The sequence below is a fragment of the Enhydra lutris genome, unplaced genomic scaffold (genome assembly GCF_002288905.1).
Source record: "Enhydra lutris kenyoni isolate GAN:26980312 unplaced genomic scaffold, ASM228890v2 scaffoldscaffold2, whole genome shotgun sequence".
Classification (NCBI taxonomy): domain Eukaryota; kingdom Metazoa; phylum Chordata; class Mammalia; order Carnivora; family Mustelidae; genus Enhydra; species Enhydra lutris.
In genome coordinates, this window is record NW_019154086.1 from 65414104 (window position 1) to 65430992 (window position 16889).

The window sequence follows — 16889 nt, forward strand, 5'->3', positions numbered from 1 at the left end:
TTAGGTAGCCATGTACCAAGACCATTTTTAATTTTGTTTTGTGCTCACAGACTAGACCCCTGATTTGGTAAACAATTTCATAAATGTATTGATCAGAAGAGAAACCCAACTGAAGAATAAATAAATAGCCATGAATTCATTTTGACATTAATGGAAAAATGAATTTAAAAGCCTATTTTAGATGGAACATTTAAGATTTTAGGTGCTCCATGACCTTGAAAGTTTGTTATAAAAGCAGTACTTCAGGTCAGATATATACAAAAATTCCTAGAGAAAATTAGTGTTCTGGCACAGAAGGACCAGAAAGAACAAAAACTTTGTTGCACTTTCAGTCAGAAGTGAATTTGTAACATGGAAAGATGAATGCTGGGAATGTCAACAAAGCCAAGAATCAAACCCTGTTTTGTGGTTTATTTACCAAAGTCACTGACACCTGGGGGTTCTCTTGGCAGTTTCTTGGGACTTTGTCTTATACCTTCCATAATATTCAGGAAACATTTTTAAAAAATATATTAAGTAAAAGTCTTACTGGTTTTTAATAAATGAGCATATTGAGAGTTAAATTATGTGCTCAGGGTTCTTCAATAAAATTAGGTCTTTACCAAGAAAACCCCAGCTAAGTCTTTACAGTGACACATTTTCTTGGCTTATTTTTAAAAAGGCTTAAACACTTTTTTTTGAATATTTTATTTTAAAATAAAATTTAAATTTATTTGTACAGCTAAAAAATTTTATTTGTACACCTAATGTGGGGCTTGAACTCACAACCCCAAGATCAAGAGTTGCATGCTCTATGGACTGAGCAAGCCAGGCGCCCCTTGAGCACTTTTAGTATAGACTTTGAATACATGCTTGTGGTTTGAAAAAGAAAAAAAAAAAACAAACTGAAAATTTTGAATAGTAACATATTGAGCGGTAACTCATTTTTTGCTTTTTTATGTTTCCTTTAGTTCACGACAAAGTATGTTAAGATCCCATTTCAAGGTAAGCTGTCATTGTCTTATGATTTCTTTTCACTGTAATTTTGAACATAAAATAGCAAAAATTCTAAAATCTTTCTGCAGCCAGCTTTCCGTAATTTTTTCAGTATAGAAATTAAGTAAAACTAAAGTTAATAATGTATTTCAAGTTTGATTCCTTTTATTGTAATTTTTTTTCTCACCATAGCACATACCCTCCCCAATTAATATATTTCAAGTTAACACTTTTTTTTATCAGCTTTAAAAGAAGTTAAAATATTTTATTAGACTATTTGAATATATTTTATAACTATTGTTTTAATGACCAGTAATATTAAGAGACTCAGAGTAACAGAAATAAAGTTTTGATAGCAAGATGATTTTGGTGTGATGAAATGTATGAAAATAGAAACTGTAAGTAAAATTTATAATGTTGCACACAAACATGTAAAATGGTTTTGCATAGGGGTTAGGAGAAATTTTTTTATACCATTTCTTATCTGAGTAAGGCACAGTAGATTGGAAACTATACCTGCAATATACAGAGACTCAGAACATTTTCTATATTCTCCCCAACTAAAATCCTTTCAGAATAATAATGACACCAAGAAAACAAATAAGAAGCAATAGAGAATAGTCTCTGTAGAGAATGAATTATGAAAAAAATGAGGAAGAAAAATAGACACAAATAGCACTTTACAGATTGACTACGGAAGAGAGGAAGCTTCTGTTCCAAGACTGAAGATGTGATCGAAGTAACTTTAATTGGACTCCCCGCATAGCCACATATGGAATCCACAGCTATATATTACAATAATCTAATAATTAGGAAGTTAGTATAAGTAGTAAGAATATATAAGGCAAGGCACAGAATAAACAAATTGATATTCCTAATTAGGATATTTTAATAAGTTATTATGGAATAATGTAACATTAAGAAGAAACAAAGACCTGATTTAAAAGAAAATAATAATTTCCTAGAAGAAAGTATAGTAATCTATAGTTAAATACCTATGTAACAGCGCTCCTCCCATATCCTTTCTTTTTTTTAAATTGAGGTATAATTAACATGTAACATGATACTGGTTTCAGGTGTACAACATAATGTTTTGTTATTTGTGTGTATTGCACAATGATCCCTACTATCTGTCTAGTTAACATCCTCCCCATACATAGTTGCAAAAGGTTTTTTTTTTCCTATTGTGATTGATGATTTTTAAGATCTCATTTAGTGACTTTCACATTTGTAATACAGTAACTGTAGTCACCATGCTGTATATTACATCCCCATGACTTATTTATAACTGTTAAGTTTGTACCTTTTGTCCCCTTTACCCATTTTGCCCACCCACACCCTGCCTTTGGCAGCCAGTAATCTGATCTCTGTATCCATGAACTTGTAGTTTTTGTGTTTTTTTTTTTTTAATTTTACATGTAAGTGATGTTATGTGGTATTTGTCTTTCTCTGACTTATTTCAGAGCATGAATGGGGGGAAAGGGCAGAGGGAGAGGGAGTCTCCCAGAGAGCAGATTCCCTGCTGAGTGCAGAACCCAACATGGGACTCCATCTCAGGACTCCTGAAATCATGACCTGAGCTGAAGTCAGACACTTAACAGACTGAACCACCAAGGCGCCCTATAAAAATCTTTTAAAAACGAGGCATGCATATGAAAGGTTTTAATAGATAAGGAATGTAGAAGTCTAAATGCTTATTCTTTTTCTACAGTAGCTCAGGGAAATACTAATTTATATATTTGTATTATCTATTATGTTTGGCTGTGACTTAAAGAAAATAACTTAATTTTCCTTCATGAAGAAGAAATCCAGAGATAGGCTGAACAAGGCTGATACAGTGTGTTTTTTTTTGTCTTCAGAGGCCCAGTCTCTTTTGTTTTTTTACTGTGTCATTCTTGACATATTACTTTCATCCTTAAGTTTGTCTCATGGACAACTGGCTGCTCATATTTCAGTCATCATGTTTGTGTTCTAGGTAGAAAGCAGGAGGAAGGGGAAAATGGTAAAAAGCACACATACCACCTATCTCTTGCCTTTTTAAGGAGGCTTCTTGGATGTGCATGCCACCTAACCTCTTCTACTTCCATTTTCTTAGGTAGAATATAGTCATATGATGACACATCTACTTGCAAAGAAAGCTAGGAAATGAAGTTTCTAGAAGCTGAATATCTTGCCTCCTAGATAAAATTAGGGTTCTCTTACTAAGATCCCTAATAGCGGGTAGGAAAAATGATAGGCAACTCCTACTTTCAGTTTTTTCCGTAGTCCTGTAACAAAATAAACCACATGTTGGGGAAAATTTGGTAGTGAGATATATTTTCCTTAATGGTGGTATTAAATCTCCTTTTTTAAAAAGGGAAACTTTTTCAAGCAGTCTTTGTAAAGAAAATTATGCTTTTATACTAAAAGGTTGGTACATTTGGATTAGTAGTAGTTGTCTAGATTTCACAGAAATAGTATCAGTTATTTGGGATTATGAGCTGTGTGAGGAAGAAGTGCTAAGTTTTCTGAAGGTTCCTACTCTTGTAATTTAGTCTGTTTGTCTTTGCTGCCAGTTTCACTCACAGTTTTTGGAATGGGGGAGTTACAGTGCCCATGAATTAGAAGAACTAATGTTATTTAAATGTCCATACTACCCAAGGTGATCTGCATGATCATTATAATACCTATCAAAATTTCAATTACATTTTTCATAGAGAAAAAATTCTAAAATCTGTCTGGAACAACCAAAGATCTCAAATAGCCTAAACAGTCCTGAGAACATGGCTGGGGTCATCACACTTCCTGGTTTTAGACTATATTACAAAGCTATAGTAATCAAAACAATTTTGTACTGGCATAAAAATAGATAGACACATAGAACAGTGGAACAGAATTGAGAACCCAGAAATAAATGCATGCTATGTCTCAATAACTGTGTTGGGAAAGCTGGATAGCCACAAGCAAAAGAATGAAACTGGAATCCCATCTTTACTATATGCAAAAATCAACTCAAACTAGATTAAAGCCTTAGGTGTAAGATGGAAAACTATAAAACTCTTAGAAAAAAAAACAAACAACATTAGGGGTTAAGTTTTTTCGCATCAGTCTTGGCAATGATTTTTTTTTTTTTTTTGATTTGACTCTAAAAGCAGAGGCAGCAAAAGCTAAAATAAACAGGTGGAACACCACCAAACTAAAAAGTTTCTGCATAGCAAAGGAAACCATTAGCAAAATGAAAAAGCATCCTAGGGAATGGGAGAAAATATTTGCAAACCACATATCTAAGAAAGGGCCAGTATCCAAAATATATAAAGAACTCTGAGAATTCAAAAGCAAAAGTCTGATTAAAAATCAGGCAGAGGAAGCCATCAAAAAAAATGAAATCTTGCCATTTGCAATTACAAGGATGGAACTAGAGGGTATTATGCTAAGCGAAATAAGTTAATCAGAGAAAGACGATTATCATATGATCTCACTGGTATGAGGGATTTGAGAAACAAGACAAAATATCATAGGGGAAGGGAGGGAAAAATGTAACAAGACTAACCAGAGAGGGAGACAAACCATAAGAGACTCTTAATCTCAGGAAACAAACTGAGGGTTGCTGGAGGGGAGGCGGGTGGGAGGGATGGGGTGCCTGGATGAGGGACATTGGCGAGGGTATGTGTTGTGGTGAGCGCTGTGTATTGCGTGAGACTGATGAGTCACAGACCTGTACCCCTGAAACAAATAATACATTATATATTAATTAAAAAAATAAAAGGCAAAAAACCCCCAGAAACAACAACAAAAAAACAAAATAAAAAAAATGATCATACTTAAAAAAAATTGGGCAGAGGAAGAAATGTGAATGTGAATACACATTTTTTCCAAAGAAGACATACAAATGGCAAATAAGCACATGAAAAGATGCTCAGTATCACTAATCATCACAAAAATGCAAATGAAAACCACAATGAGATATCCCCTCATACCTGTTAGAATGGCCATCACCAGAATGACCAGAATTCAGCAAGTGTTGATAAGGATTTGGGGAAATGGGGTACCCATGTACATTGTTGGTGATACTGTTAACTGCTGTAGTTACTATGGAAAACGCTCTGTAGGTTCCTCAAGAAACTAAAATTAGAACTGCTATATGATCCAGCAATCCTACTTCTGGGTATATATCCAAAAAAATTAAAACAGGATCTTGAAGAGATATATGCATCCTGCATTATCCACAGAGCCAAAAATATGGAAACCGCCTGTCTGTTGATGGGTGGATAAAAGTGTGGTTTATATATACAATGGAATATTAGTTTTGAGAAAGAATGAAATCTTCCCATTTGTGAGAACATGCAGGACATTGAGGGCATTAGAGTAATTGAAAAAAGTCAGATGGAGAAAGACAAATACTGCATGATATGCTTATATGTGGAATCTAAAAAAGCTGACTCACAGAAATAGAGACTAATATGGAGGTTACCAGGGACTGGGACATGGAGGAAATGGGAAGAAGTTGTACAAAGAGTATATACTTCCGGGTGTAAGGTCAGTATGTACAGAATGGTGATTACAGTTAATAATACTGTATTATATACTTGAAAATTGCTAAGAGAGTCCATCTTACATGTTCTCATCATGAAAAAAAATGGTAGTGATGGAAGTGTTAGCCAATGCTTCAGTGGTAATTGTTTTGCAGTAAATACGTGTATCAGATTAACATTAGACAGCTTAAACTTATACAGTGTTATATGATAATTGTATCCCAGTAAAGCTGGAAAAAAAGAGAAAAGTCATAGTCAGTGTAAAAAAAAAAAAGACAGTAAAATAAAATAGGGTAGCTAGGTAGAGAGAGAGAGATGGCTATAGGGAGAAACAGATTGGACTTTAAAGGGCATAAGCCAGTAGGAAAGACTGGACAAAATAAATGCAAAGAGAAAGGGAACAAAAGAGCGAGGAAAAGAAAAATATTTAAAAACACAAGGAAAAAATGGAAGGAGGAAGGAGAAAGAGGGAGGAATGAAAGAAGGAAAGAGGAAGGTGGAGATAAAGAGATGAATGAAGGATGGAAAGAAAGAAAGAAGAAAGGTAGGCAGGTTACAGGCGGTTAAGAATAGAGAAAGACTGTGGAGTCTGAGAAACAAACAGGGTTTTGGAGGGGAGGGAGATAGGAGGTTAGGTGAGCCTCGTGGTGGGTATTAAGAAGGGCACGTATTGTATGGAGCACTGGGTGTGATACATAAACAATGAACTCTGGAACACTGAAAAAATAAAATAAAAATAAAATAAAATAAAATAAAATAAAAAGAATAGAGAAAGAAAAGGACGGTGATTAAATTGGGCTGAGAAAAGATATAGAAAAAAACTATCAAAGAGGGAAGAAAAAGGAAGGGACAAAAATAGGAAGTAAGGAAAAAAGGAAGTTTAAAGTGATAAGTCTGTAGGAAAGAGTAAATACAAAAGAAATAAAGAATGTGGGAGTAAGAGATAGAAAGAAGGGTTTGAAAGAAGGAGCTAGTAAGAAAATTAAGTACAGTTGTGGATAGTGGAGAAAGAACTCTAAAAAGAACTCTGCTAAAATACTACAATAAAATAAGATTGATGAATGGTGACAGCTAGATAGGAAAGTAGTTAGGTATGTGAGAAGTAGATATAAAAACGTAAATAGATGGATAGATATAGATTGATTGATAGAAGTGATTTTAAAAAGGATTATCCAGGAAAATGCCAATAAATAAAAGGTAGTAACAGAGTTTGAAAGGAAAGAAGTTATGTAAAATGTTTTTAAAAGGAGTAGTGAAATAGTATAAGTAGGCAGGCAGGCATGCAAACAGGCACAGAGGAAAAATAGAAATACAGAAAAGGAGCAAGAAAAGACATGAAGAAATGGAATAAGGGAAGGAAGGAATAAGCAAAAGGAGGAAATATGAAAGAAAGAAAGACGATGTTTAAAGTGGATCAGTTGATTATAAGAAAAAGTTAAAAAATAGAATGGTGTGAGAACATTAAGATGAGTAGTTAAGTATTTGAATGCTTATTGTAAAATGCTTTTCAAACTTCAGTGTTGAGTGATGTGAATCACCTGGGTTTTTTGTGTTTTGTTTGTTTTTGTTTTTTTGGTAAGCCAGATATTCTGATTGAGTACATCTAGAGTGCAGCCTGATACTCTGCATTTCTAACAGGCTCTGATGTGATCCCAGTGTCAAAGGCGGAGAACTAGATTTTGACTTGCTAGGATACAGTGTGGGTAGGAATAGTAAGAGATCTGTTTCAAATAGGTATTCATCTTGAGTTTGTACTTAACTGATACTTGTATTCCTACTAGTTCAGATGCTTGTTTTCTTGAAGTTGGACCAGATGACTTTCAGGACTTCTTTATACTAGTTTTCTATGTTTATTTGAATTAAAAAAAATCCTCATAGAAGTTTCTTTTAGCTTACTAGGAGGAAGACCCATAATTCTGAGTGATTACCTAGAAATTTTGAGAAGTAAAACCTGGAAGAATTTTATTTATTTATTTTTTTAAACCTGGAAGAATTTTATAAGAAATACTATCTTAGACCATTCAAAAGCTCATAATATCTTTGAGAGTCTTTTGATATTAGCTAGTCTATATAGTGGAATGCAGATATTTTGGGAGAAGAAACATAGGAATAAATTGACTTATGGTAACATTTGAGGTCTTGGTTAATGGTATTGACCAAAATAGAAATACATAATTTTCTAAGTTATATTATGCTTATTTTTCTGCATAGATCAGATAGTTGTCATTGTCATTGTCTTCTTTTTTAAAAATTTAATTTAATTTTTTTCAGTGATCCAAAATTCATTGTTTATGCACCACACCCATCTTCTTCATCGTCATCTTCTTCTTCCTCCTCCTCCTCCTCCTCTTCTTCTTCTTCTTGGCCTTTTTTTTTTTTTTTTAAAGATTTTATTTATTTGACAGACAGAGATCACAAGTAGGCAGAGAGGCAGGCAGAGAGAGGAGGAAGCAGGCTCCTGGCTGAGCAGAGAGCCCGATGGGGGGCTCAATCCCAGGACCCTGGGATCATGACCTGAGCCGAAGGCAGAGCCTTTAACCCACTGAGCCACCCAGGCGCCCCTTGGCCTTTTTTATGTACTGGAAATAATACTTTTGTAAAATTTCACATAACATTCTTTTTGAAAAACATCGTGTTTTCAAGAAGAGGCATAAAGTGTGTAAGTGTTGTATTCGTAATGTTATCTTCTTTTGGTTTTAGTATCCTTGAATGAGGTTTCATTGCTAGTGGATGCCACACATTTAAAGAGGTTTGGGTTATGGAAAAATAAGGATGATGATCACAATAAAAGGAGTCATGCTATCCTTTTCCTCTGGGTCTCTGCAAATTATCTTCAAGAGATTCAGACCCAACTAGAAAACTCCATATTAAGCCAGCAATGTGAGTATGACATAATTTCTAAATTTTGGAATAACCTGAGAAGTCATAAATAAATAAATAAAGTTGTTTTCTTCTGTAAATAAAGTTGTTTTCTTCTAAAGTAATTTAATAGAATGTGATTATTTCATTGAATTGAAATTAAGTTCATGGAATTAAAAGAGATTTTAACCCTTAATGTTATTTATATAAGATAAATTATTTATTCTACATAATTTCTCCTGATAATTTTACTCAACCAAGAGAAATTATCTTCTAAAGTAAAAGGAATGCCTTATCCTAAGTCAGTTGCCATCCTTGACTATCTTTCTTATGAGTTTCTTGCCCTTGTTTCCTAATAACTTGTGACAGCTAATCAGTGGCAACGTTAAATAAAATATAGAGGTCTTTTATCTTCAATATTTTCTTGAGTTTTTCAGAAAACTCTCTTTACTTAAATATATCATTTTTCTAAGACTGGATTGAATACTTTTGGGAGAATGTTCCCAAAACTGTGTATTTGAATGTATTTTAAATATCTCCCAACTTTGCTTAGTTTTCAACTCCTAAAGAGTCTAGTTTAGAATTGCATAAATCAAATTAGTAAGTTTTGTTTTTTACCTCTTTGATCTCTCTACCTTGCCCTCTGTATTCCTTTGTATATAAAATGTGGTAAGTAGTGAACTGAATTTTATACCTTTAATATTACAGTAGTCCTTTCCTTCATCCATAGAGGATATGTTCCAAGACTCCCCTATAGATGCCTGAAACCACATATAGTACTGAAGTCTATACATACTATGTTTTTTCCCTCTACATGTGTACCTATGAGAAAATTTAATATATAAGTTAGATACAGTAAGAGATTAATAATAACTAATAACAAAATAATTATAATAATATACTGTAATAAAAAGTTACATGAATGTGGCCTTTCTCAAAATACCTTATTATACTGTACTTACCCTTCTTGTGATGGTGTGAGAAGATAAAATGCTTATGTGATGAGTTGAAATGGGGTGAATGACATAGGCATTTTGATGTAGTGAGAGCCTACTACAGACACGATGGTGATAGGCCAGAAGGAAGATGATCTGCTTCAGGACTGCGGTGGTTGACCGTGGGTGGCTGTAACTGTGGAAAATAAAACCATGGATAAAGGAGGACTACTGTGCTTATTTTGATGTCCTACTCCAAATTAATTGGGAAAATTTATGATTACATAGAGAAGTTGGGGAAATAAAACTAGCCATTTATAATTATTATGGGGGAATGAATGTCATCTGAGGCCATTGTTGAAATGATTGATGAAACAAAATGATTTTGTTTTTGAAGGAAGTGTTTGATCAGAATACTTTTTTAATTGGTAGATTTGACAAATGGAGGATGGTAGAGAAAAATAATTAAATGCTTAGTTATTATTCATTCATTTATTCATAAATTCATTAATAAAAGTTTACTAATACTAAATGCCAGATAGTAGAGATACAGCAACCAATACAATTGTAGAGTTTCCCTTTTAATGCAGGAAGAGTTTAAAATTTGTGAGTCTTGAATCTCAGTTACTAATGGCCTGTTTGGGGATTTAATTTGCCTGAGTTATTAACTAATATACAAAATACTATCATTAATGATTAAATTATTTTAATTATAATCCCCTTGAAAAATAACACTACTGATAAAAATTGGTTTCTTATTTCTTTTATAGCAAAATCCAGTGAATTCATTTTCCTTGAGCTACACAGTCCTATTTCACAAAGAGAAGAATTGAAATTGAAAGATATTATGACAGAAATAAGTACAACCAATGGAGAATTAGAGCTTTCTTATCCATTATCTTGGGTTCAGGCACTTCCTTTGTTTCAGAACCTCTCTTCAAAAGAAAGTTCTTTTATTCATTATTATTGTGCTTCAACTTGTTCTTTTCCTGCTGTTGCTGCTGAAGAAATGAAGAGGAAATCAGTATCTCAGGTTAGCATATGATTTATATAATTGGCAGGGTTCAGTAAAAATTTTTTCACTGAAAATAGAGTGATCTGAAAATGCTGTGTTTTGTCAGAAGGGCACAGGAACCAACCTGAAAGAACTCCCAATACCAAAGCTAGAACAGTTTTAATTTTTTAATTTAATTTAATTTAATTTAATTTTAAAGTAAACTTGACACCCAACATGGGGCTCACACTTGATACTGAGATCAAGAGTGGCATGCTCCACGAACTGAGCCAGCCAGGTACCCCACAGCTAAAACAGTTGGAGCAATAAAATCAATAATGATAATGTGATTGTTAGCAAAGAATGTAATAAATACCCATAAATCTGTATTAATACAAATAAATACCTGAATTAATGAGTGAAAAATAAGTACTGATGGTGGATAATTGATAATTTTTTCTTAGGAAAGTATTTGAATTAATAAATGTAAAAGGAATAAATACAAAGCCACCATAGTTAATGTTGTTGCAGGCAAGGTCCACCAAGAGATACTAAATTTAATGGTAAGAACTTAAGGAGAAAAAGGATATGTACATAATCTCAAATTCTCTCAGCCAAAATATTTATTAATTATTTAAATTATTTATTAATTTAAATTAATTATTAATTAAATTAATTTAAATTATTTATTAATTATTTAAAAAAAGTAACTTGTAAAGTTGGAGAAATGCGGCAGACATCACCAGGAATAAGATATTGTCACATCATGCACTGAGAAGGGTACATGACTTCTCTGGTATTCTTCCCAATATTGTGTAACCTCAATCTAATTATGGGAAGAATCAGACAAACCCAGTTATAAAATAACTGACCAATACTCTTAAAAATATCAAGGTCATGAAAGACAGGGAAAGACAGGAATTGTAGGATTCTCATACAGAAAAAAGATACTGGTGGAAACACTAGTGATATCAGAATAAAGTCTACAATTTAGCTTATAATATTATACTAATGTTAATTTCTTAGTTTTGATAGTTGTAACTGTGGTTATATAAGATGTTAGTATTAGGGGAATCTGGAAGAGGCTTGTATATCTCTGCCAGATACCTCTAGAAAGAAAAGTTTTTTCGAGTTTGTTATGGAAAATATGAACTTTTTATCTCTTAAATTTTATTTGTCCTAGCTATTATATCTTTTGTTCATTTTGAACTGAAAAGTTTTCACATTTTTCTTTAATTCTAATGCCCATAAGTAACACTTCAAGTTAACCTTTGACCATTGTATGGACAATATATATATTTTTTAAGATTTACTTATTTATTAGAGAGGGGGTGCATGTGAATATGGGGAGGGGCAGAGGGAGAGAAAGAATCTCAAGCAGATTCCCTGTTGAGCATGGAGCTCAACAAGGGGTTCACTCTCACAACCCTGAGATCATGATGTGAGTTGATATCAAGAGTTGGATGCTTAACCAACTGAGCCACCCAGGTAACCCTGTATGTATAGTATCTTTTGATCAAAAGTATTATCTTGATTTCACAAAATCTTTGGAGAAATTCTAAATGTATAGATATAACTCATTGATACGGATTTCTTTTAGTCATGCTTTTAAAAATTAGTCTAGGTTTTGATTTCATTCTTTGAGAGTTAATGCGTATTTATGTATCTATAAGAAAACCTTTTCTTTGCCATTTTCTGTCAGCCTTCAAATACAGATACAGCCAAGCCTACTTACACCTTCCTGCAGAAGCAAAGTAGTGGTTGCTACTCACTTTCTATCACATCTAATCCAGATGAAGAATGGCGAGAAGTCAGGCACACTGGGCCTGTACAGAAGTATGTACTGTGTCATACCTGTTTGTAATAGGTAGACATATTTGTAGTTTTCATTCATGCTGCTGATTTTAAGTAGTTTACCTTTTTCTTCTTAATTGGGGTATAACTGACAAACAATATTACGTTAGTTTCAGGTATACAACATTGATTTGACAATAGTTTACCTTTTAAAATGTTTTGAGTTTTGCTCTTACACTGATGGTTAGTAATAGAAGTATTATTTTTTTTTGAGAAAGTTAAAAAAATTTATTAAGAAAACAGTCAGTGCCATTTCATTTAGTTTTATGTCAGTAAGATATAAATGGTAACCAAAATGTAAAATTTGGTAAGATTAAAATATTTGTTGAAAATACTCGAGTGCAGTATATGGTTTTTATGACTATATAGTCCATATCTGAATATATGGTAGGAAAAGTGGGGTTACTTAACTGAGGTGTATCTCAATTTAATGTACTTTGGAGGTTATTAGAACTTCCTTTTCATAAGTTGCTACTTTATTCATATTTTATCTTATATATGTCTTGTCATGGTGGCCAGAATAGGGAGTCTCTGCATTTGAGGGTGATTTCTCTTCCTCTGTATGATTCCTTTTTTCTGTTAAAAAAAAAACAAAACAAAAAATGAAAGCACAGAATAGAAAATAGCCCATAAAATAGTAACTTTCATATTAGCATTTAAAATTTCACATATTTTTATATGATTTAGGTGCTTTGTTTGCCAAGATTAAGTCAATTGCAGGTGACTTCGTTTTGAAGTCAAGATGCACATACTATTTCTGGTTTAAGATACACATATTATTATATTTTTATTGTTGACTATATTCATGCAAATGATGACTGTCATGTGTATTCCAAGATTATAGCTAGAAACTCAGAACTGCTCATATTTCTGAGACTTAAGAGAAGGTACTAGAAAAAAGATGCCTAATTTGTGGTTCTCTGTTTTCTACTTCTTTCTGCTTGTGTTATAATTACTTGTTTCCTTTATATTCTCTTTAGTTTTACATTGTAAGCACTTTGTTATAGGAAACCTGCCTTCTCTGCTCCCATGTTATTTCTTTATTGCTCTGCTATTGCTGTGGACTAGCCACCAGTAGGAGAACATAGTTTTTGACTGTTGGCTTCTAAATGGAAAGGAACTAATCTTGGGGATTCAAAATTAGAACTGGAAAGTGGAGCTTAGGAAAATCTTTTATTGTTTATTATATCAGTTTGTTGAAAGTTAAACATTGTACAGAAGAGAGATATCTTTGATGGTATTATAACTGATTGTGAGATATAAGGTATTGATTAGGTGAATATGATACTAGCCCACATGGGATTGGAAATGAAAAGACAGTGAGAGTACTATTAGTACCTTGTGGTAATAAAGAAGGAAAATATAATTGCTTATATCCTGTCGGTTATTTTTACTCTGTACACTTTAGTTATTGAATACATTGCCCTATTAGTGTTTATATAACAAATCTCTTTGTTATATACTGTTATATACTGGAATTTTCACTACAATATGTTTAAAATTTAGTTTTACTTTTTAAGGTTGATTGTATATCCTCCACCACCTACAAAAGGGGGATTAGGAGTAACTAATGAAGATCTGGAGTGCTTAGAAGAAGGAGAGTTTCTTAATGATGTAATCATTGATTTCTACCTTAAGTAAGTACAGTGATGAATGATCTTCTCATTTATCAGTTTCGATTTGAATCTTAAACCACATGTCTATCACTGAAGTTTTTTTTTTAACTCTAGCTAAAAGTAACCTGCCAAGAATTCAAAGATTTTTGCCTACCAGCGTTTTCTATAGTTGACTTCAGTTTCATTCCTTTACCTCTTGAAGATGTTATGTCCTCCAGAAGAGTTACTATTTTTTGTTTATATTAGTTTTTGTTTATTTGTTTACTTCAGATTTATATTTCTTAATTATATTTCTGTGGTGAAGGAAGTACTTAAAAAATTACAGGTCACTTTGGGAAGGGAAAAGAAGCAATTCTGTAGTGATCTCTTGTGTCTTTTAAGCACTGTAAGAGTTACCTGTCGTTTAAAAAACCCATACCACTATTCCATTAAAAAATAATTTTCAACTTTTTGTAGACAGGCTGAAGAAATAGATAGGAAGGTAAGCTTCATCTTACCTGAACCCTCTTGTTTAACTAATAATACTAGTCTTATTTAAATATCTTCTACCAGGGCCTCATGAATTATGAGGTTTTCCAGTCTGTTTGGAAAGAACAGGCACTATTTTTGTGGCTAGCTACTATTCCCTCTAATCTTTCAGGTAGTTCTCTCCCCAGCCCTTTCCTTACATGCATGTGGTGATGAAAATTCTGCATATTCAAGGATGATTCTCTGCAGATGTCTGGAATTTTCTTTAACTACAGCTCTTCCCTTTTCAGTATTCTGATCTGCAAATTCTAGCTGCCTTAGTCTCTACCATCTTTCAGTGTCTCCTCAACTTGTAGTCTGTCACCTGGGTTACTCAGTCCCATGCTGCAGCCTGGACAACATACTAAGCTGGTGCATTAGTGGAACTCACCTTGTTTATTTCTCATTTCTCAAGAATAATTGTTCTTTGTTGCCTGGTGTCCAGTGTTCTGAAAACTATTGATTCATATATATTTTGTGATTTTTTTTTTTTTTTTTTTTTGTGCTTCTTTCATCTAGGAGGGTTAATCTGGCTTCTGTTATTCCATCTTGGCTGGAAGCAGAAGTCTCCATTATCATTTACTCTTCACTCTCCCTTCCTCCTTTATATACTCAGTTGCCAATTTTATTTTTTCTTCTTCTTTTTTTATATTAACATAGAATGTATTATTTCTTTTAGGGGTACAGGTCTGTGATTCATCAGTTTTACACAATACACACCACTCACCACAACACATACCCTTCCCAGTGTTCATTACCCAGGCACCCCATCCCTCCCACCCTCCTCCACTCCAGCAACCCCAGTTTGTTTCCTGAGATTAAGAGTCTCTTATGGTTTGTCTCCCTCTCTGGTTTCGTCTTGTTTCATTTGCCAATTTTATTAGATTCTGTCTCTCAAATTCATTTATTCTTTTTCTTCTGTCATCATGTCTTTTTCTAGTACTTCTTACCTGGATTGTTATTCTGTCTTTTATTTTATTTTATTTATTTGTCAGAGAGAGAGAGAGAGAGAGAGAGCGCACGCGCACAAGTAGGGGGAGCAGCAGGCAGAGGGAGAAGGAGAAGCAGATGCAGGGCTCGATCCCAGGAGTCTGGGATCATGCCCTGAACCAAAAGCAGCTACTTAATGACTGAGCCACCCAAGTGCCCCTTTTTCTGTTTTTCTAATGTGTCTCCTTGTATCCTTTATCTCTGTTTTCCTGTCCATTAAGTATATTACGATCAGCAATGTTCTTCTTAAGGTACTCTATGAATGCAATTCCCATTAAAAATTTATATTAATTTCTTATTACCTGTCAAAATGAGTTCAGACACTCTGGCATTCGAGAGCCTTAGTAATTTGACACTATCTTTTTAGCCATCTACTAATAACCCTGTATGTATTACATAGTCCAGCAATATTGAATTATAAATAATTTACTAAACAAAGCCCATTTTTATTCACTCTTCTGCCTTAATGCACTGTTTGTCTTGATTCCGAAAACTTTCCTCTTTATCTCAATCTTTTGAACTTTTATTCCCCTTTCAAGGTTTCTCTCAAGTGGTAACTTCTTGAAACTTCTCCTGATCTTCTAAACAGATATTATTAACTCCCATAATACTTCATTTACATCTTTTGTAGTACTTAAAATATTTTGCCTGATTTGAAAGTTAGTTGGTGATATTATGATCATTCTCCTTCTAAAGGTTATGCTCTTACATCTTAATTTATTTTTGTATTCCTATAATAGTGTCAAGCTTATATTTGGTGAGGTGAACTGGATCATATTCTTAGTTTTTATATGTTTTATTGGAATTAACTAATACAATTTTATTCCTAATTTACTTCCAGTAGTACTTTTCTGTACTTCCTTTTCACTGAATTGCCTGTATGTCTGTCTCATTGACTTCCTTTCAGAGGGGATTCTAACTTTATTTTTTAAACTAATTTCTATTTATTTTTTAAATTAATGAATAACTTTTAAGTAGTAAAGTACATAAATTGTAAGTGTACAGCGAATGAACGTTCACATGTACATGCACCCATATAATCATCATTCAGATCAAGATTCCATTTCTAGCACATCAGAAGCATCCTTTTTGTCTCCTTCCATGTAGCAAAGCCTTCCCATAACCACATTAAAAAAATTTCAAGTTGTGTTTGTCTTTTGTGCTTTTTTAAAAAACGATTACAAGGTCATTTTTGAACCTGTATAAGCTATTAAGAATAGCAGAATTCTCTAATTATGAAGGGCTTAAGCACTAAATCATTGAATTACAAGCTTATATTGAAGAATTCTTTTAGTAGAAATGGACTAAGGATTTATAGGTTAGGCATATCTCATAGTAATTAAAATTTTTCTAGATTTATTATAGGAGTGTCATGGTTTCAGTATTTGATTAATCTTACCTTCTATATTCTCGTCTGTATTGTAAGCTATATGGTGACAGGTACTTCCCCCCACTTATTTTATATGTTAGTGTAAATATGGTGCTTGGTATATGTTAGGAATTTGATAATACATGTTAAGCAAGTGAAAGAATCAGCAGGCAATTTCTGCTTTAAGCAATCTTGATGGAAGATGAGGTAAATAAAGAACCAAAAACACTGAAATCAGAGCAAATTGCAAGATGACTTTGAGTCTAATTGGTCATAAAA

At 33.1% G+C, this 16889-nt stretch overlaps 1 protein-coding gene across 5 annotated transcripts in view; it reads left to right on the forward strand.

Moving 5' to 3' along the window:
- Window positions 1–16889, forward strand: part of LOC111151324 (SUMO1/sentrin specific peptidase 7) — a 159523-nt gene that overhangs the window by 118529 nt on the left and 24105 nt on the right. For all 5 annotated transcript variants that reach the window (XM_022509240.1, XM_022509258.1, XM_022509267.1 and 2 more), the window contains 5 exons: window positions 951–984; window positions 8187–8366; window positions 10051–10313; window positions 11977–12110; window positions 13649–13765. In XM_022509240.1, coding sequence (XP_022364948.1) covers window positions 951–984; window positions 8187–8366; window positions 10051–10313; window positions 11977–12110; window positions 13649–13765 — 728 coding nt within the window. The remainder of the gene's footprint in view (window positions 1–950; window positions 985–8186; window positions 8367–10050; window positions 10314–11976; window positions 12111–13648; window positions 13766–16889) is intronic.